The sequence below is a fragment of the Hemitrygon akajei genome, unplaced genomic scaffold, assembly GCF_048418815.1.
Source record: "Hemitrygon akajei unplaced genomic scaffold, sHemAka1.3 Scf000096, whole genome shotgun sequence".
In the NCBI taxonomy this organism is placed as follows: domain Eukaryota; kingdom Metazoa; phylum Chordata; class Chondrichthyes; order Myliobatiformes; family Dasyatidae; genus Hemitrygon; species Hemitrygon akajei.
The window spans coordinates 193,983-216,631 of record NW_027331982.1 but is presented as its reverse complement, the minus strand read 5'-3'; the positions used below and the strand labels follow the sequence as shown (position 1 = coordinate 216,631).

Genomic DNA, 22,649 nt, shown 5'->3' with positions numbered 1-22,649 from the left:
GTTTACGTCGTGGATTGGCACACGATGATTTTGATATTTTTGCTATTAGTAAGACTTGGTTGCAGGAGGGGCAAGACTGGCAGCTTCATGTTCCGGGTATCCATTGTTTCAGACGTGATAGGGGGTACGGATGAAAGGGGGAGGAGTGGCATTACCAGTCACCGAGAATATCACAGATGTGCGTAGACGGGTCTGCGCGGAGGGTTCGTCTACAGAGGCCATATGGGTGGAGCTGAGGAACGGGAAAGGTGTGACCACACTAATAGGGTTGTATTATAGACCACCCAATAGTCAGAGAGAATTGGAGGAGCAAATCTGTAGAGAGTTTGTAGACCAATGTAAGAAACAGAAAGTTGTAATCGTAGGGGATTTTAACTTTACACATATTGACGGGGACGCCCATTCTGAGAAAGGGTTAGATGGCGTGGAGTTTGTCAAACGTGCTCAGAAAAGTTTTCTAAATCAATATCTTGAGGTATCAACGAGAGAGGGTGCAGTACCTGATCTCCTATTATGGAACCAGACAGGTCAGGTGACAGAAGTATGTGTAGGAGAACATTTTGGGTCCAGTGACCATAATGTCATTAGTTTCAAGATAATTATGGATAAGGATAGGACTGGTCCACCAGTTAAGGTCCTGAATTGGAGAAGGGCCAATTTTGTGGAAATGAGAGAGGATCTGGGAAAAGTGGATTGGGTTAAGTTGTTTTCTGGCAGGGATGTGTTCAGTAAGTGGAACGCTTTCAAGGGTAAAATTTTGAGAGTGCAGAGTTTGCATGTTCCTGCCAGGATTAAAGGCAAAGTTAACAGGGATAGGGAACCTTGGTTTTCAAGGGATATTGGCGATCTGGTTAAGTAGGTGTTTAGTAGGTATAGGTAACAAGGGACAAATTAGGTACTTGAAGAGCATAGAGAATGTAAGGGATTACGAAAGAAGGAAATTAGGAAGGCAAAAAGAAGACATGAGGTTGTTTTGGCAGATAATGTGAAGGTAAACCCGAAGGGTTTCTACCAGTATATTAAGAGTACAAGGATAGTAAAGGACATAATTGTTCCACTTGAAGATCAGAGTGGTCATCTATGTGTGGAGCCTCGCGAGATGGGGGAGATCTTAAAGTTTTTTTGTGTCAGTATTTACTCAGGAAACTGGCATAGCGGATATGGAATTAAGGGAAACAAGCAGGAGTGTCATTGAACGTATAGAGATTAAAGAGGAGGAGCTGCTTGCTGCCTTACAGTGAATAAAGGTAGATAAGTCCCCCGGGGCCTGACATGATATTTTCTTGGACCTTGAGAGAGACTAGTGTAGAAATTGCAGGGGCCTTGGCAGAAATATTTAAAATGTCCTTAGCCACGGGTGCGGTGCTGGAGGATTGGAGGGTAGCTCATGTTGTTCCATTGTTGGAAAAAGGCTCCAAAAGTACACCAGCTAATTACAGGCCAGTGAGCCTGACATCAATAGTAGGTAAATTAGCGGAAGGTGTTCTGAGAGATCGGATATACACAGATTTGGACAGCCAAGGGCTGATTAAAGATAGTCATCATGGCTTTGTTCATGGTAGATCATGTTTAATGAATCCTGTAGTGTTTTTCAAGGAAGTTTCCAAGAATGCATATGAAGGAAAGGCTGTGGATGTTGTCTACATGGACCTTTGTAAGGGCTTTGACAAGGTCCCACATAAGAGGTTAGTTCTAAAGGTCCAGACACTAGGTATCCATGGAGATGTTGTAAACTAGATTTGAATTGGCTGGGTGGGAGAAGACAGAGAGTGGTAGTGGATGATTGCTTCTCAGACAAAGGCCTGTGACTAGTGGTGTGTCTCAGGGATCGGTGCTGGGACCATTGTTTGTTGTCTATATCAAAGATCTAGATGATAATGTGATAAATTGGATCAGCAATTTGCTGATGACACTAAGATGGAGGCGTTTTGGACAGCGAGGAAGGCTTTCAAAGCTTGCAGAGGGATCTGGACCAATTGGAAAAATGGGCCAGAAAATGGCAGATGGAATTTATAACATATGACATATAACCATATACAGCACGGAAACAGGCCATCTCGGCCCTAGTCCATGTCGAATGCTTACTCTCACCTAGTCCCATCTACCTGCACTCAGCCCTTAACCCTCCATTCCATTCCTTTCCTGTCCATATACCTATCCAATTTTTTTTGTAAATGACAAAATCGAAACTGCCTCTACCACTTCTACTGGAAGCTCGTTCCACACAGCTACCATTCTCTGAATAAAGAAGTTCCCCCTCGTGTTACCCCTAAACTTTTGGTCCTTCACTCTCAATTCATTCCCTCTTGTTCTAACCTCCCTTACTCTCAATTGAAAAAAACTATCCACGTCAACTGAGTATCCCCCTCATAATTTTAAATACCTCTATCAAGTCTCTCCTCAACCTTCTACGCTCCAAAGAATAAAGACCTAACTTGTTCAACCTTTCTCCGTAACTTAAGTGCTGAAACCCAGGTAACATTCTAGTAAATCTCCTCTGTACTCTTTCTATTTTGTTGACATCTTTCCTATAATTCGGTCACCAGAACTGTACACAATACTCCAAATGTGGCCTTACCAATGCCTTGTACAATTTTAACATTACATTCCAACTCCTATACTCAATGTTCTGATTTATAAAGCCAGCATACCAAAAGCTTTCTTCACCACCCTATCCACATGAGATTCCACCTTCAGGGAACTACGCACCATTATTCCTGGGTCACTCAGTTCTACTGCATTCCTCAATGCCCTACCATTTACCATGTATGTCCTATTTGAATTATTCCTACCAAAATATAGCAGCTTACACTTATCAGCATTAAACTCCATCTGCCATCGTTCAGCCCACTCTTCTAACTGGCCTAAATCTTTGAACAACAAGCTTTGAAACCTTCATTATTCACAACGCCACCTATCTTAGTATTATCTGCATACTTACTAATCGAATTTACCATTCCATCACCCAGATCATTAATGCAAACGACAAACTACATTGGACCCAGTACAGATCCCTGAGGCACACCACTAGTCACCACTTTAATGCAGACAAGTGTGAGGTGTTGTATTTTGGAAGGACAAATCAAGGTAGGACATACACAGTAAATGGTAGGGCACTGAGGAGTGCGGAGGAACAAAAGGATCTGGGAGTTCAGATGCATAATTCCCTGAAAGTGACGTCACAGGTAGACAGGGTTGTAAAGAAGGCTTTTGGCATCCTGGAATTCATAAATCAAAGTACTGAGTGTAGGAGTTGGGATGTTATGGTGAGGTTGTATAGGACATTGGTAAGGCCAAATATGGAGTATTGTGTGCAGTTCTGGTCACTGAACTATAGGAAGGATATCACTGGGATTGAAAGAGTGCAGAGAAGATTTACTAGGATGTTGCCGGGTCTTCAGGAGTTGAGTTACAAGGAAAGATTGAACAGGTTAGGACTTTATTCCTTGAAGCCCAGAAGAATGAGGGGAGATTTGATAGAAGGTTACAAAACTCTGAGGGGTATCGACAGGGTAGGTGCGAATGGGCTCTTTCCACATAGATTAGGAGAGATAGATTCCAGGAGGACTTGGCTTCAGGGTGAAAGGGGAAAGGTTTAGGAGGAAATTCATCACTAAGAGAGTGTGAGAGTGTGGACGAGCTGTCATTTGATGTAAAAAATGCGGACTCACTCTTAAGCTTTAAGAATAAATTGGATAGATGCATGGATAGGAGAGGTCTGGAGGGTTATGGACTGCGTGCAGGTCAATGGGACTAGTGGAATAAAGTTTTGGCACAGAGCAGAAGGGCCGAATGGCTTGTTTTCTGTGCGCTTGTGTTTTATGATTTTATGATTCTATGAAGGGGGATGGGGAGGAGAGTTCACTCAGGTGGAAAGTGGAATTGAAGAGAGCTCCCGCAGAGGAAGGGGCATAGGGAAGAGAAAACTCACAGGGGGAAAGGGGATGGGCAATTGAGATCCCACAGGAGGAAGGGAGATGGGGAAGAGAGATCCCACAGGACGAAAGGGCATGGAGAAGGGAGATCCCACAGGAGGAAGCGGGATTGAGAAGAGAGATCCCACAGGATTCCAAGGTTAAACGGTAATCCTACGAGACGATAGGATGCAGATAATTTTTGTACTTGTGTGTTGGGTCTGAACAGAGGCCCAGAGGAAATGCGCCCTCTCTCTCTGCGTATCTGGTAGTGAGCAAAGTCATACACGGGGAGGGGCAGGTGAGGACAATCTGACAATTGTATTTCTCTCCCTCTGACTGGATCAGTCTGCTGACGGTCTCTTGTCCCTAACCGGGAAGGGAGTGTGAATTTCTGACCCACCTGCTGCAGTCAGTGTCGGTCTGGGTGTCACTGATCTGATGAAGTCTCCAACATCCCTTCACAAGGAACCACAGAACCCTCCCGTCCTTGAGATATTACTGACCGATCCCCTGGGCATTTGTCACAATTCTTCACAATCTGATTTACTAAAGTTTAACCCAAATTCCATTACATTGAAATAACGCAATGGAACAGTTCCACAGTTCAGAGTGAGAGATAAATCAAGTTACCTCAACTCCTGGCACTTGTGCAGCTCGGGTCCCAGACGCTGGATTCCTTCACACTGAATGTGGCAGTCCTCCAGTTTGAGGTGTTTTATTGTATCACAGAGTCCGATGACATGAGACAGGACCGCGCAGTCAATCGGGGTCAGTGTCATTCCACTGAATGAAAGTGTTTCCACAGATCCCAGTGCAGCCTGAGCCAGTCCACGATTCTGAGACTCAAACAGGTAGTGCAATGTGTTCAGGAATCTCCTTTTACCAGCTTTACTCATTGTGTTTCCAATCTGGCGTTTAACCTCCTCCTTCACCCAGTCAATCACCCGGCAGGTTGTTTGATTAGGAAATGGACCCAGAAACTCCTCCAGGCACCGAGCTGTCATTGGGGAGGAAAGACCAGCAACAAAACGGAGAAATACCTCAAATCGCCCATCTGTCATGTTGTGGGTTTCAGTGAGGAGTTTCATAATATCTCTGCCATCTGGGATCAGGAATTGTGTGACTGCAGCTACAAACTCTTGGATAGTGAGGTGTGGGAATGTGTACACCACGCTCCGGGCAGAATCCTCTCTCTCCAAAAGCTCCATCAGGAACCCGGACAGGAACTGGGAAGGCTGCAGATTGTACTTGATCAAATCTCCATCTGTAAACACAATCTTCTTCTCGGACACTCCTCTGAAGGCCATCTGACCAACCCTGAGTAACACATCACGGGGGTTCTCAATCTCACGGGTGTGGGTTTTCAGGATGTTGTAAATATAGTAGGAGTACAGTTGGGTGATGGTCTTGGGAACTCGCTGCGGGTCCCTGACTCTTTGTGTGAAGAAGGGGCCCAGTGCCAGAGCGAGGATCCAGCAGTAGGAGGGGTTGTAGCTCATGGTGTACAGTATCTCGTTCTCCTTCACGTGTTTGAAAACAGCTGCTGCCACCGTCTGATCTTCAAAGTGCCTGAAGAAATATTCCTTCCGTTCCTCACCGACAAATCCCAGGAGTTCAGCCCAGACACTGATCTTAGCCTTTTCCAATAAATGTAACACAGTAGGACGGGTGGTCACTAGCACTGAACACCCTGGGAGCATCTTGCCCTGGATTAAGCTGTACACAATATCAGACACCTTGCATTTGAATTCAGGATCTGAGCATGTGGACCGATGTTCTGTATCTCTCCAACTGTCAGCAAAATCAATTGTGTCATTGAATTCATCCAGACCATCGAATATAAACAGCAATCTCTTTGGGTTCTTCCAGACCTCTCTCAGGATATTCCCAAAGTAAGGATACTGATCCAGAATCAGTTCCTTCAGGTTTATTCTGCAGTTAATGGTGTTTAAATCCCGGAATTTGAAACTGAAGACAAACTGGAATTGTTGGTATATTTTCCCCGTGGCCCAATCATAAACAATCTTTTGTACCATTGTTGATTTCCCGATCCCCGGGACTCCGGCCACTGCTGCCGAACTCCCAGATTTGGATTTACTCCGGGAAAAGCTGCTCTGGAACAACTGATCAGTCCGGATTTTTTCCAGCTTTCCACGGAGATGTTTCTCTCTCCACTCCTCGTTGTCTCTGCCTCTTACCAGCAGCTCATGTTCCACCAGTGTCCGATCTCGAACAGTAGAAATGACCGTGAGCTCAGCGTATCGATCAACCAGATGGAAAACCTTCACCTTCTCCCTCATCAGGATCGTGTTCACTCTCAGTGTTTCAGTTTGTGCCTGCAGATTCTCCTTGTGTTTCTGTTGAACATCTTCCATGGGAACAGAGAACGTAGTCAAAATATTAAATAGTTCAACGGACAAAGAAATTTCTAAATGCATTCCAATATTCTGTGTTTGAGATTACATGAATTAATTCAATGCTTCCATGGATATTAGGACAGGAAGTACATTTCTGTTCACAGACACTGGAATTAACAGCGATGAATGTCCCAGAAAATGTCCAATTCTCATATTCTGGTACTCATTACTTGTGATGGTGAAGATACCCCTGATATCCTATTCCAATCCTGACTGCACTTCCGTTAAAGCAACATTTCACTATATTTAAAGCATTGCTTGCATCATTAACAGATAATGTTAATGCTGATCTTGTGTGGAAATATGGAGAGCAGGACACTGTGCATTTTGGCAAAGCTGCACACTGGGGAGTCAGAGGTGTCCACTGCTCTTGCATCAAAACAGGAGCAGAATATGCGGGAAATACTCAAGTCGGGCAGAGTCTGGGTGAGAATCACAGTGAAATTGCGGATCAATAACCCATCGGAACGACAAGAAAGAAAATGGCTAGTTTTCAATCGCAGTGATGGAGGATTTGTGGAAAGATAGAATCTCCGTTAATGGAAGAAACCACAAGCGTCTGTCTCAGTGATGTACATCGTGTTTGTGGGAGAGGGTGGTGAAGTCTTGGCAAATGCTACTCATCAGTCTTGCTGTGGGGGTGTGGGGTGCTCTCTTATAAGGCCTCCGTCTGTCAGAGTCAGCCATGGATGTCCTACCCCTGCAAGCCGGGACACTCCGATATGGAGAGGAAGCTTCTGCCGATGTAGCAAGCTCCCTCTCTCCATGCATCTGATGAACACGACAGAACGGCAGAGACTGACACAGCTTGGGACCAGAGGTGTCGCAGGATATGCCAGTCTGCGTTGAACACTGTTTAACACTAACTTAGGGGCTCCAGCTCCAGGCTTTTCCTACTGGGTTTACTCCCAAACTCTTCCACATGAGGGGTACAGTTGCAAGGCAGCGGAGTTTTGAGATCAGAGTTTTCCTGCTCCTGGGTGAGCTGCCAATCACGGCCGATGAGCCTCATCTGCCCAAAGTGACTGGCTGTAAGGCACCATTCAGAAGAAATGCTTCCACTGGGCTTAGTGGCTAAACCACACGTGAAGGCCCTAGCTGGACTTTGTTGCCAGAGGCTATTTTAGTCGCACGCCACTGGGAGTATTTCATAGTTCGTGGCAGCTCATCCCCACTACCAACCCCCAGTAAAACAATTTTAAGCAACCAAGGGGCGCTGTATTATTGACACATGCACCACAGTAAAATGGAAAACTTTTCTGGATGCGACCCAAATAGATCATTACATCACATCGATGCAATGAGGTCGTACAAGGAAAAATTAAACAGAATAGTTCAGGGAAACAGTGTTTCAGTTGCCGAGAAAATGCAGTGCAGGCAGACAGTAAGGTAGAAGGCCAAAGGAACATTGGGAGGTCAGGATTTTGTTTTTGAAACTATGCTCGTAAACTGTATAATTCAACACCTAAAAGTACAGTACTGTGCAGAATCCTGAGGTGTATATTATGACTGAAAACATTTTGTCTTTTATTTTCTAGTTGGCACTTTATCCCGTTGCGATGCGGTTTGAGGAGTTGTTGTTGTTGTTATTATTATTTTCTTAGCCTAAACTGGTAAAACTGGAGGTACGGGCATAGCCAAGCACATTCATGATTGAATTGATAGGAAATTTCAGACTATTCTCGTGGTGTATAGTATTGTGGGTTTTTGAAGATTTACACAAGTATTCCCGTGTGGGCCTAATTTATTAATACTATTGTGTAAAACCTTTCGGATGATACCAGTTATCAATATTACGATTGGGATAATGAATACCCTGTTCTTGTTCCATAGTCTTTCAATCTCCCCTTTTAATTCAGCATATTTCTGGTGTTTTTCACTAATTCATTTTTGTAAGTTGTGTTTGGAATGGCTATATATATTCAAAAAGTTGTTTTTACTTGTTTGTTCTGTAAAATTATATCCGAACGGTTATCATGGATTATCCTATCTGAAATAATGATCAGTCGCAATATGATATGAAGGACTCTAACTGTAAAAGTGGAGCTGGTTTGTACTTATAGCAAGTTATGGTGTTTTTCATCAGTTGTCGTTTAAGCGAGATTTTTGGGAATGTTGTCCACCATTTGATAGTGCTTGTGCAGGTCATGAGATTCAGTTAAACTACAGCAAGATCCTGTAAAGTGTTGGATTGTGTCTGGTTTCTCCTGTAATTCTCAGCTTTATCGTCTTGAACCTATTGGTCTTTTATTCTGTATTATTAATAACTACATGTGTTAACAACCTTGACCTGTATTGTTTCAATGATCTCTTCTGTTTCTGGGAAAAGGTCTCCAACTCTGAGCCAGGCGATCGACGCTTCCTTGTTGACATCTAGTCGGCTCAGATCATGGGGACGTCTTCCATGGAGAGTCAGACTCTTCCACTGGTTAACATTTTCTACCATTATGATAGTTTCTTTATTTTTATGGGTTAGGTTTTCATTTCCGTTCAGTGATGTGTACCCTTTATCAGAATTGCATATGCCTGTACGGAGTGCTGAATCCTGCTTGCATTGATGAAAATACATCCTTAGAGCTAATTGTGGATTTCAGAAAAGGCAAGATGAGGAAACACAACACACAAGTCCTCATCGAGGGATCTGATGTGGAAAGAGTGAGCAGTTTCAAATTCCTGGCTGTCAATATCTCCGAGTATCTAACCTGAACCAAATATATCCATGCAGCTACAAAGAAGGCACAACAGTGGCTATATTTCATCAGGAGTTTCCAACGTCACTCGAATATTTCTACAGGTGTAACTTGGAGAGCATTGTAACTGGCTGCATCACCGTCTGGTTCACGGGGTCTACTGCACAGGATAGGAGTAAGGTGCACACTAAACGATTCAGGAACAACTTCTCCTGGGCCATCCAGTTTCTGAATGGGCATTGTACCCATAGATAGTGCCTCACTAATCTCTTTTTTTATTTCTATTTTTGCACAACTTATTTAATTTAACATTTCATATAATCACGCAGACATGCATAACTCTATATGCTCAACTTCCAAGCCTGAAGCCATTTTGCTGCTCAGACAGCTCCACTGGACAGGACATGGCCTCGCATGGAGAACTCGTTACAAAAATCAGTACCCTACGGAGAACTCTCCCAAGGTAAGAGAGATCATGGTGTTCCGCACAAAAGGTACAAGGACCAAATTAAATAGCAGCTCTCTCAGGCAAATATGGAGGTCAACGAGTGGCAGCTGCTGATCCACGGAGAAGAGAAGAATTCTGAGGAACCCAGAAGAGCGACTGCCGAAAAGAAAATGAGATGCAAGAAGGATCCAACTACCCAAGCGCCTGCATCCCAGCTGTCCCGTGTTCAAACTGCTCTCAGGTCCGCAGATCCAGCATTGGCCCTGACAGTCACCAACGACCATGCCGTCATCCAGTACGCGCGCGCGCGCGCACACACACACACACACACACACACACACACACACACACACACACACACACACACACACACACACACACACACACACACACACACACACACACACACACACACACACACACACACAATGCTTCCTGGTCATTAATGCTTAATGGAACCCTGGAATGTCCATTCCCTCAAATCCTTTTGTTCCCCAGATCTGGAGTACCTGGTGCTGCTGTATAAACCTTTCTGTCTGCTGAGGGAGTCACGGCTCTTATTATCACAGCTCTGTAATCACAACTTCCTCAGCTGTGTGTTATTATCACAGAGGGGGGATGTTCTCCACCAGAAATCGGTCAGGACTGCCCAAACTACAAAATTTGGATCAACAGTTCCGTGTGAATAGCACTTGCCACGTGACCGACACCTTACAATGCTGGTGATCAGCAGGAGCTCAAGGAATTCAGCTCCGATCTGTGCAAAGTCATCCCAGACAGTGAAACGACAATACCGAGACAGGATTCAGGCACAACTCTCCACCAACAACACACACAGCTTATGGCAAGGTCTGCACACCATCGCGGACTTCAAAGCTAAGCACAGTGGTGCTGCCAACATTACCATCTCTCTCCCCGATGAGCTGAATCTGTTTTACACTTGGTTCGATATCGCCAACACTGAACCGCCGAGGAGAGCTGCCGATGCGACATGCACATTGGTCATCTCTGAGTCTGGAGTACGCAGGTGTTTCCAACGAGTGGACAGTCGCAAGGCTCGGGACCGGACGGCATCCCAGGCCGTGTGCTTGGGATTTGCACGGCACAACTGGCAGGTGTGCTTACGGATACTTTTAATCTCTCCCTCTCCAGGTTTAGAGTGCCCTCCTGCTTCAAATCGTCTACCATTGTTCCTGTACCTAAAACGACTAAGGCAACATGCCTGAACGTCTGGTGTTCTGCCGCACTCACCTCAATAATAAGCAAATGCTCTGAGAGGCTGTTCATGGACAACATCTGCAGCACGCTGTCACCCACACTGGACCCTCTACAATTCAACTACCGACATAACCGATCGACAGATGACACAATAGTCACTGCTCTGCACACTGTCTTTAAACATCTGGAGAAGAGGGATGCTTATGTCAGAATGCTGTTCTCGGACTAGAGTTGAGCATTCGACACCATCATTTCCCTCCAGGCTCGACATGAAACTCAAGAGACCTCGGCCTTGACCCTGCTTTGTGCAGCTGGATCGTGGAGTTCCTGTCATATCACCGGCAGGTCGTAAGAGGGGTCTCCCTCACCTCTGCCCCTCTGACACTCAACACAGGTGCCCATCAGGGCTATGTCCTGTTCCCTCCTTTATCTCTATATACCAATGACTGTGTTACCACCCACAGCTCCAATCTGCTAATTAAGTTTGTTGATGATACTACATTGATTGGCCAAATCTCAATTAAAAACGAGGTAGCCTGCATAGAAGAAGTCATCACCCTGACACAGTGGTGTCAAGAAAACAACTTCTCCCTCAATGTCGCAAAAACAAAGGAGCTGGTTGCAATGTCGCAAAGACAAGGGGAATGGAGAGAGGATAACCCCCATTGACACCAATGGATCTGGGGTTGAGAGGGTGAACAGCTTTAAGTTCCTCGGCATCCACATCACTGAGGACCTCACGTGGTCTGTACACACCAGCTGTGTGGTGAAAAAAGGCACAACAGCTCCTCTTTCACCTCAGATGGTTGAGGACATTTAGTATAGGCCCCCAAATGCTAACGATTTACTACAGGGACACAATTGGGAGCATCCTGACTAGCTGCACCATGCCCTGGTATGGAAACTGTACCTCCCTTAATTGCAGGACTCTGCAGAGACTGCTGCGGACAGCCCAGTGCGTCTCTAGATGTGAATTTCCTACTATTCAGAACGTTACAGACACGGGGTAAAAAGGGCCCAAAGGATCATCCTGGACCCAAGTCTCACAAAACACAAACTGTTCCAGCTGCTACCATCTGGGAAACTGTACCGCAGCATAAAAGCCAGGACCAGCAGGCTCCGGGACAGGTTCTTCCACCAGGCCATCAGACTCATTAATTCAAGCTGATACAATTCTACTTCTACAATTGTATACATATACTACATTTGTGCTGTTGGCGTAGAAAAAACACTTTTCACAACTTATCTCCGTGATATTAACCCTGATCCTGAATTTTTTTTCTTACTGTTGTGTCATTTGTTTTAGATCTGTTATTCATTATATTCATACTGTCTTCGTTCATATCAATCTAAGTGCGCACCAGTGCACACGGTGTTTTCTAGAAATTGTTATTTAAGTTCTTAGTTTTCTTTGCATATTTTCCAGATCCATTTCATACCAGAAGAATACGTCAATATGGGCATAGGGAGAGTTTAGTACCTTTGTTATATTTTTACTGTTCAGCTCTGTTTGGCAGATTTCCTTCAGCCTTGATATAAATTCACCTTTCCTTCAGACTCGCAGTAAATTCAACGTTTCCTCGGCCTTGAAGTAAATTTTGTTGAAAGATTTTCCTTCATCACACGATGACCTATTTTCTTTGCTTATTGATATTCTAAGTATATGTTTCATATTCATCCATCAGTTGCCTTGAATCCTGATGCTCTGTTTGATATTCTACCGGCTCTGTTGCACCTCTCTTTATGTTTCATGTTCTGTAGTTTTCTAGCTTAAATTTCATGTTTATATCTTTGGAGATTAGTTCCATTATTTGAATTATTTGTTTTAGCTTTACTGATGCAAGAGTAAATAATTTCAAAACATCAATGTACAGCTGTGTCAAGGTATAATTCGATTTTCTTTTCTGATTTGAAACGTGAGGTTTGTCCGTTTCTGTAAATTATGAGCGGGTTTAAAGCCAGGCAAAACCATTGTGGGCTTTGTGAGTCACACTGAAAAATCCCTACATTTATTTTTATAACGGTGGTTGTTCCTTTGTGGTTGTTAATAAGGTGATTCTTCTACGCCAATGTTTTATTAGATGTTGTAATTTCACAAGTATTGGATGAATCTTATATATATTTGGAACTTCTCTTAACCCTGTGAGGGAGGGAATCAAATGTCTTTGATACAATATAACATTGAAATATTTCTGCTTTCCTGAGGGTTTGATATAGAATTACATAATCTATTATCAGTTGTTCCTTAAATCCGTTCATACCCTAATGGTATTCTTTCTGCTCTTCTGTAAGTATTGTGGTTTTCTAAATGAGTGGTTATTATTTATGAGATCCACAATGTTACAAATTTATATATAAAATTGCCTTATTATTATCAGCCAGTAATAAAATAATAGGTGACCAATCAATAGTCTTATAAATGCAGAATTAAAGCTGGCGATACATACCTTCAGTTTTTTTTTATATTTTCTGCTGCATGGGAGTATGAAAGGGAGAATGTTTGAGGGTTCATCAGCAAGGTTTTGGGTGGGGTTTGCGTCTGGCTAACTTGATTGAGTTCCTCCAGGTGGTGACAAAGGTGGTGGATGAAGTTACAGATTGATATTGTCTACTTGGATATTGGTCGAGTCTTTGACAAGATCCCACATGGGAGGCTCATACAGGATATTAACATGCTTGGGAACTGTGGGGAATTGTCCTGGCTGATGGGGACCCACATTGCGAGAAATTGCTTTCGCTGGTGTGTGGTGAATCTGAAATTATTGTCATAGGCAGCTGAGGAAGACAAGTCAATGGGTATACTAAAATGCAGGTCTATGTTCCTGATTCGGAAGAGCGTCAACATTTACAGAAGGCAGGATAATAGGGTTGAAAGGAATTGCGGAGTAAATTCGCAGAGCCGAATAGCTGAATTCTCTTCCTAATTCTGATGGTTTTAGGGACCATCTGGAGATTTGTATTCATTTCCGATGGTCCAGCTCTGGGAAGGATTGGAGAGGGTACAGAACAGGTTCATCAGGATGTTGCCTGGATTCGGTGGCATGTGAGACAAGCAGAGGTTTAATAAACTTGGTTTGTTTACTCTGGAGTTAGAATAGAGATCTGACTGAAGTTTATAAGATAAGGTCTGGGTAGAGAGCCTGCATTTTGCTTTCAGCTTAGCTCATACTCATACCAGAGGGCATTTGGTTACGGTGAGATGGGGTAAATTTACAGCATGTTTGGGTCGTTTTTTCACAGGGTGGTGGATGCCTGGAATTTACAGCTTGGGTCGTGTTGGAGGCAACTGTGTTAAAGATGCTCCAAGATATACCTGAATGTGCAGGAAATGTGAGGTTATTGTCAATAACACGAGAGAGGATATCAAAGATTTGTTTTTCTTTCCCAGATATATAAAGAGTGGAAAAAAAGGGAGAGGGTTGATATCGGACCGCTGGAAAATGATATTGTAGATTTAGTAACGGGTGAGTAGGACATTCTAGACAAACTCTGTGGAAGTCACTAGATAGATAGATAGATAGATAGATAGATAGATAGATAGATAGATAGATAGATAGATAGATAGATAGATAGATAGATAGATAGATAGATAGATAGATAGATAGATAGATAGATAGATAGATAGATAGATACTTTATTCATCCCCATGGGGAAATTCAACATTTTTTCCAATGTCCCATACACTTATTGTAGCAAAAACTAATTACATACAATACTTAACTCAGTAAAAATATGATATGCATCTAAAATCACCCTCTCAAAAAGCATTAATAATAGCTTTTAAAAAGTTCTTATGTAGTTTACTTAAATACATAAACACTAGCAGAATTCCAAAATGTAAAGGGCATCCGCGGACAGAATTGAGTGTAGCTGCAATTATGAAGGGGAAGGTTGCATCTGTATCTGAATGGTCTGAAGATAGAAAAGTCACCTGGACTGGGACATACAGTGTATCAGGAGCCTGTCTGGGGTGTCTGGGGATTCCCAGAGTATTAGAAACTGGAGTCAAGGGTTCAGCACACCCAACAGATGGATTAACACATTAACAGCTGGAACAGCTGGAAAAATACATTTTAGAATATTCAGGCTGCAAAAAGAGATGATCTGAATTTTAACCTGAAACCAGACTCAAGCGAATGATTAATGGTGAATTTTCATTTCCAGATTCTGCCAAGTCACAGTATAACATTTGAGATGTGGTTTGAACGGTGCATTTCGTCACTCACCTATCAGATGAGAGGGCAACTCAGATAACCCTTGGGCAATGTCTATGTATTCCAGTGGATCAGGACCTGTTTAAGTCAAAATAATGTCCATGAAAACAGAGCAAAAATAACTAAAATGTTTACTTCAATATGTCTTTGTGTTCAGTGCATGTTTTTAACGTACCGAGTTCCTTTATTTCCCTCAGAATTCTGTCCAACTTGGGTAACTCAGTCCTCCACATCACAAAGGATTCCCACATCGCCCTCCGAGCCCGGGAGCCTTTGCCCATCACCAAACTGAGGAAGAGTCTGGAACTCTCTGCCCGTTTTCCCTTCTCTGTCAGCTCAGTGACTTTCTACAAAAGGAAAACAATGAATTTATTGTGGAGCAGACAGACAGACATGGAGAATGTACAGGAAAGTATCTGTTCATGGCCCCAGTAGCTTCAGAACAGATGCAGTCACTGGGCTGTTGCCTCATCCTCCCTGGGTTCAGTCATTAACAGAGAAACAGTAACTGGAGGAAATTCTAAATCAATATTGTGAAACAATAAGGATTTACTGACATCCTGCGGTAGATGCAACGTGATGAATTTACTTGTCCGTCAATGTGCAACATTACATCAAAAAGATTTGACAACAAGAACGGAAGAGAGGGGAGAGCGAGAGAGCAAAAAAAAAAGTGGATGGTGGGCATCACTGAATCGTGTCTGAAAGAAGATCATATTTGGGTGCTTACTTCCAAGGATACATATTTAATTGAAAGGATAAGCAGGTGGGTGAAAGGGTTGGGTTGACTCTGTTGTCATTAAAAATGAAAGGTCTTGAGAAAGAAGTGATATCTGATTGAACGCTGTAGATGTTAAGTAACTGCATACGAAAAATGACCCTGATGGAAATTATATACAAGCCCCTTAACAATAACCAGGATGTGGGCTACAAATTCCAGTGGGAAAGAGAAGAGGCATGTAAAAAGGTCAATGTTAAAATAGTCAATGGGGAATTTCAATATGCAGGTAGCTTTGGAAAATCAGGTCAGTGCTGAATCCCATATGAGGGAATTTATTGAATGCCTTTGACATGGTTTTTTGAGAGATGCTTATGGTTGATCCCACTATAGGAAAGGTGGAACTGAATCCTGTGCTGCGTATTGCACCAGATTTGATTAGGGAGCTTAAGGAAAGTAAAGAGGCAGTGATCATCAAATATCAGAACTCACACTGCAGTTTGAGAGGGGGAAGGTAAAGTTAGATGTACCTGTATTACTGTGGACTAAAGGAATTACAGAGGCACGAGAGAGCAACTGGGCAAAAATAAATTCAAAAATGACTAACAGGGACAATAGCAGAGCAGGAATGGCTAAAGCTTCTCGGAGCAATTCAGAAGGCGCAGGACAAATGATCACAAAGATGAAGAATTATTCTAAAGGGAGGATGATTAACCGTGGCTGACGAGGTAGTCAAAGCAGCACAAAAACAAAGCGGAAGGCACAGAATATTACAAAATATAGTAGAAAGCTGGAGGACTGGGATGTTTATACAAACCAACAGAAGGCAATTAAAAAGCCGTAAGTAGAAAAAATATGAAATATGAAGGTAGGCTAGCGAATAATGTAAAATAGCTTAACAAAACAAAGGTCTGTCCGATATATGAAGAGGGAAAGAGAGGAAAGTGGATTTTGGGCTGCTGGAAAATAACAGTGGAGTGGTACTCTCAAGGGACAAGGAAATGGCGGAAGGTATTAGTAAGTATTTTCCGTCAGTCTTCACTGTAAAAATCACTAGAACGTGCCAGATATTTGAGAAGGTCAGGTGGCAGGAGGGAGTGTTTTTGCAATTATTAAGGAGAAGGCGCTCGGGAAGCTGAAAGTTCTGAAGATAGATGAGTTCAGACCAACTGCACCCGATTGCTTCTGAAGGAGGAGGCTGAAGACATTGTGGAGTCGTTCGTAATGACCGCTCAAGAATCAATAGATTTTGGAATGGTTCCGGAGGACCCACCACTTTAAATTATAGGCCATTTAGTCTGATCAGCATTTGGGAAGATGTCAGCAGTCGATAACTGAGGATAAGGTTTCGGGGTATTTGGACGCACATGATAAAAAAAAGGCCAAAGTCCTCGGAAGGGATCTTGCCTGATAGAATTTTTTGAGAGAACAGCATGCTGGGTCCACAACAGAGAGTCAGAGCAAGTTGTTTACTTGGACATCCCAAGGACCTTTGACCAGGTGTCCCACATGACGCCATTTCACAAGACCAGGGCCGACAGTAGGACAAGAAAGATACTAGCATGGATAGAGGATCCATGTTTTTCTCCAGACAGATTTTGCTGACTGTCAGGAAGCACAGAACGGGAACAAATAGGGCTTTTTCTTGTTGGATGTTGGTGACCAGTGGTGTTCTGCAGTGGTTGGTTTTGGGACAGTTTCTTTTTCCATTATGTCAATGATTTGAAGGCTATATAGCCAAGATTGTGTGAGTTATGAAGATATAGTGAGAAGAGGAAGCGTTGAGGAAGCAAGGATTTCAAGGGAGGACATAGACCGATGAATAAAAGGACACATCAGTGGCATCTGGCATGTATTATAGGGAGGTACATGGCCATACACTTTGGCAGAAATAATGAAGCATAGACTGTTTTTTAAACTGGGGGAAAATTCAGAAATCAGAGTTGTAAAGAGTCTCTGGAGACCAAGTGCAGGATTCTTTGCAGTCTGAGTCAGAGTTAGGAAAGGCAAAAACAATGTTAGCATTCATTTCGAGAGGATTAGAATATAAGAACAAGCACTGGCTAGACCGCACTTGCATAATGCAAACGGTTTTAGTCCCCTGATCAGAGAAAATATGTGATGGCATTGTGGAAATCCAGAGAGGAATCTAAACTAACAGAACCAGTGATATTAAACCTGATTTTGATGAGAATGATTCCTGGATGCGCCTGTACTGGCTGGAGTGTGGAAGGATGAGGGGAATCTAATTGTAACCTGTGGAATATCGAAAGGCATTGAGAAGACGTGGAGATGATGCTTCAAAGTGGGGGAGTCTAGAACCAGACGGAACAGCCTCGGAATAGAGGGACGTCCATTTAGAACAGAGATGAGGAGATTCTTTAGCCGAGGAGTAGTGAATCTGTCGAGTTGGTTGGCACTAACTGCTGCGGAGACCAGGTCATTTATTATATTTAAAACAGAGGTTGGTTCCTTCTTGATTAATCAGGTCAGCAAGTTTCACTGGGAGAAGGCAGGAGAATGGAGTTGAGAGGGACAGTAAATCACCCATGATGTAATGGCGGAATAGGATCGATGGGCCTAAAGGCCTATTTGTGTTCCGATGCTTTATGCTATTATGATGTGTAAAGACAACAGAACATTAAGGTATGTCAGTGCGGCCGTCTTATCATGGAGATTGTAACTGCCTGGCACTCATGCTGTAAAATGGTGATCACTTTTTGAATGCAGGCATGATGTTCCTCATTTACTGAGGAATTATGAATTAAACATTGAACCGTCTTCAAGCAACATCTCTCTCTCTCTCTCTCTGGCTATCCGTCCCATAGGGTGATGATGGTTCCTTTCAGTCAGTTAGTGGGGTGGTACCCCACTCCTCAGAAAGGAACCGTGTGCGTGAGTGGATTTTAGGTGAGTAGGGCGTTGCACCGGTCCGGATCCACCCTCTCGACATCCCCTCCCGGATCCAGCAGCCAGGTTGGGTCCAAGATGGCTGGGGGAAGTTCTGTTGCAGTCAATGGCCAGACTAAGCTCGATGCAAGGGATGCCCCTTCCGCTCTTCTTTGCTAGATGGCCGTTGACCCTACCAGAGGGGTCATCCGCCCTTTGACAGGTCTTGTTTTTCGTCCTGCAGGATGTCTAGCCACCCTCCTCACCAGGCCAGTCTGGTGGGGGAGCTGGTTTAGTCACCGACCATCCAACCATGCGACAGGTAGTACTGGGTTACATGGCACCGGTAGCACGCAGACGAGTGCTCTGACCAGAACATACACCGATGATGGAATTAAGGTAATCGAGGATGCAACTGAACATGGATGGGCTTAGGACATTGCTCTGAGAAACAAGAGGAATGGTGTCCTGGGTTTGAATGATTGATCTCCCAGAACAGTTACCAGTAAGGAATTGGAAAGGTTTGCCATAACACGAATATTGGACAACAATTATGGAATAAATCAGCATAATTCCCTGATGGTCCACTGCACTGTAAAATAATCCCTCAGTTTCACTGCTACCAGGTCTGATGAGTTTCAGTTGTGAAAGAGATTTAACAAGAGATTTAAGAGAACGATGAGTCAGCTGACAGAGAGGAAGTGCAGCAGCTAATGGACTGGTGCAGAGCCAACAACCTGTCTCTGAAGGTGAACAGAACAAAAGAGATGGTTGTTGACTTCAGGAGGGCACGGAGCGACCACTCATCGCTGAACATCGACGGCTCTTCGGTAGAGATCGTTAAGAGCACCAGATTTCTTGGGGTTCACCTGGCCGAGAATCTCACCTGGTCCCTCCAGCTCCATAGCAAAGAAAGCCCCGCAGCGAATCTACTTTCTGCGAAGGCTGAGGGAAGTCCATCTCCCACCTCCCATCCTCATCACATTCTGCAGGGGTTGTATTGAGAGCATCCTGAGCAGCTGCATCACTGCCTGGTTCAGAAATTGCACCATCTTGGATCGCAAGACCCTGCAGCGGATAGTGAGGTCAGCTGAGAAGATCATCGGTGTCTCTCTTCCCGCCATTACGGACCTTTACACTACATGCTGCATCAGTAAAGCAAACAGCATTATAAAGGACCCCACGCACCCCTCATACAATCTCTTCTCTCTCCTGACGTCTGGGAAAAGGCACCGAAGCATTCGGGCTCTCATGACCAGACTATGTCACCGTTTCTCTCCCCGAGCCATCAGACTCCTCAGTACCCAGAGCCTGGACTGACACTAACTTACTCTACTGTGCCTATTGTCTGTTTATTATTTATTGTACTGGCTTGCACTGTTTTGTGCACTTTACGCTGTCCTGGGTAGGTCTGTAGTCTAGTGTAGTTTTTTTTTCCTGTGTTGTTTTTTACGTAGTTGAATGTAATTTTTGTACTGTTTTATGTGGCACCATGGTCCTGAAAAAAGATGTCTCGTTTTTACAGTGTACTGTACCAGCAGTTATGGTCGAAATGACAAAACAAAGTGACTTGACTTGACTTAATGGTTTTCCAGTGAAGCCGATGTCTTCAGGTGATGATTTTATAGATGGACATACATATTTTCAAATTACTTCTCTTACCTTTGGGTAATGCCTGTCTGATTCATTACAGACAGCGCCAATGAATCCCAACGAGAACAGAGTCACTCACGGGTATAACGCACTTGATTTTCTAATACCACTCATGGCTGAGTAGGTTAGTTATAGGACAATACAATCACTGTTTCTGAGCTCCAAGGAGAGGGACCTGAAATGGTGTGTCCCTGTCTCTCATTAGTTAGATATTCAGCAAGTTATCAGATTTCTTTTTCATTTTGCCCCTTCTCTTTCAGGACAACCTGTTGATTTCTGAGATCATGAGATATCAGCCAGTCAGCAGATTTATGTTTTGTGCTTTCTTCTTCCCTTTTAGGTCAAAATATTGACTTTTGTGGTCATGAGATAGCAGCTTTGTGCGTGATCTTTCACGCCTAACATATCATAGAGATTTTCGAGGAAGTTGCCAGGAAATTTTCTGTGGCCAAGGTTGTGGACATTGTCTACATGGACTTCAGCACGGTATTTGACAAGGTCCCTCATAGCAGGTCGGTCAAGAAGTTTCAGTTGCTCAGCATCCGAGATGAGGTAGTAAACTGGATTAGACACTAGCTTTTTGGAGGAATGCAGAGCGTGTCACGGGGATCGGTGCCGTGCTTGTTGTTGTTTGTCATCTATATCAATGATCTGGATGAAATTATGGTTAACAGAATCAGCAAATTTGCGGATGACACCAACATTGGGAAGGTACAGTGGACAAAGAGGAAGACTACAAGAGCTTACAGTGAGATCTAGACAAAATGAAGAATGGGGTTAAAAGGGGCAGATGCAATATAATACAGACAAATTGCACTTTGGAAGGACCAAGCAGGATAGATATTACACAGCGACCGGTACGGCACTGAAAAGTGTCGTAGAACAGAGTGATCTGGGAATAAAGGTCCATAAGTCATTGAAAGTGACGGCAAATGTGCTCAAGTTGCTGATCTGAAAGAAAGTTTCTTAGCATATTAACCTTCGTAAATGAAAATATTGTGTACAGTAGATGGGATATGATGTTGAATAAGAGGTTGCTGAGGCCTAATTTGGATATTATGTGCAGTTCTGCTCACCTACCTACAGGGCAGATCGAAATAAGTTTGAAAGAGTACACAAAAAAAAAAACAAGGATGTTGTCGGGATTAGAAGAAAAGAGTGACCGGGATAGGACTTTATTCATTGGAACGTGGGAGATTGAGGGGTGATTTCAGAGAAGTTTACACAATTACAACGAGAAGGACAACGAGATCTAGATCTAGGTGCTCTTGTACATCAGTCAACGAAAGCAAGCATGCAGGTACAACAGGCAGTGAAGAAAGCTAATGGCACCCTGGCCTTTATAACAGGTGGAATTGAGTATAGGAGTAAAGTGGTCCTTCTGCAGCTGTACAGGGTCCTGGTGAGACCACACCTGGAGTATTGAGTGCAGTTTTGGTCTCCAAATTTGAGGAAGGACATTCTTGCTATTGAGGGAGTGCAGCGTAGGTTCACAAGGTTAATTCCCGGAATGGCGGGACTGTCATATGTTGAAAGATTGGAGCGACTGAGCTTGTATACACTGGAATTTAGAAGGATGAGAAGGGATCTGATTGAAACATATAAGATTATGAAGGGATTGGACACGCTGGAGGCAGGAAGCATGTTCCCGCTTATGGGTGAGTCCAGAACTAGAGGCCACAGTTTAAGAATAAGGGGTAGGTCATTTAGAACTGAGATGCGGAAAACCTTTTTCACCCAGAGAGTGGTGGATATGTGGAATGCTCTGTACCAGAAGGCAGTGGAGGCCAAGTCTCTGGATGCATTCAAGAGAGAGTTAGATAGAGCTCTTATAGATAGCGGGCTCAAGGGATATGGGCAGAGGGCAGGAACGGGGTTCTGATTGTGTATACTCAGCCATGATCACAGTGAATGGCGGGGCTGGCTAGAATGGCCGAATAGCCTACTCCTGCACGTATTGGCTATTGTCGATACATGAGGTACAGGCAGGATAAATGCAGCAACATTTTCTACTGAAGTAAAGAGGTACTACAACAAGAGGTTATCAGTAAAGGGTGAAAGGTGAAAAGTTCAGGGGGTACAAAGGTGAAACTTGTTGACTCAGAGGGTGCTAAGAGTGTGAAACTAGCTAGCAGCGCAGGCAGTACAAGCGGTTAAGAGAAGTCTGGATAGATCCATGAATGATAAGGGTATAGAGCACCAGGGCCCGGTGAAGGTTGATGGGAATATGTAGTTAAGTATTCCAGCATGGAAATAGATTGTCCAACAGGCCTGATTCTGTGATGTACTTTTTTAGGACTATGACAGATCAGCCACACATTGTTTGGGAACTCATGGAGCCAAGACCAGATGCGGTTAGCAGGTTTCCCTCTGTCATGTACGGCAGTGAAGCCGGTTGTCTCAGTTTACAATCTGACAGTTCAATATTCATCCTGGATTAATGAGATGAGATGAATCTGCCCGACGGTTCAGACAAGATTTGAAA

The 22,649-nt window shown here is 43.7% G+C and overlaps 1 protein-coding gene across 3 annotated transcripts in view; it reads right to left on the bottom strand.

Annotated features, from left to right (window-relative positions):
- LOC140722977 (NACHT, LRR and PYD domains-containing protein 3-like) overlaps window positions 1-22,649 on the bottom strand; it is a 52,075-nt gene that overhangs the window by 9,045 nt on the left and 20,381 nt on the right. For all 3 annotated transcript variants that reach the window (XM_073037600.1, XM_073037601.1, XM_073037602.1), the window contains 3 exons: window positions 15,080-15,251; window positions 14,917-14,982; window positions 4,548-6,285 (listed from right to left, as the gene is read on the bottom strand). In XM_073037600.1, the coding sequence (XP_072893701.1) occupies window positions 4,548-6,285; window positions 14,917-14,982; window positions 15,080-15,251 (1,976 nt within the window). The remainder of the gene's footprint in view (window positions 1-4,547; window positions 6,286-14,916; window positions 14,983-15,079; window positions 15,252-22,649) is intronic.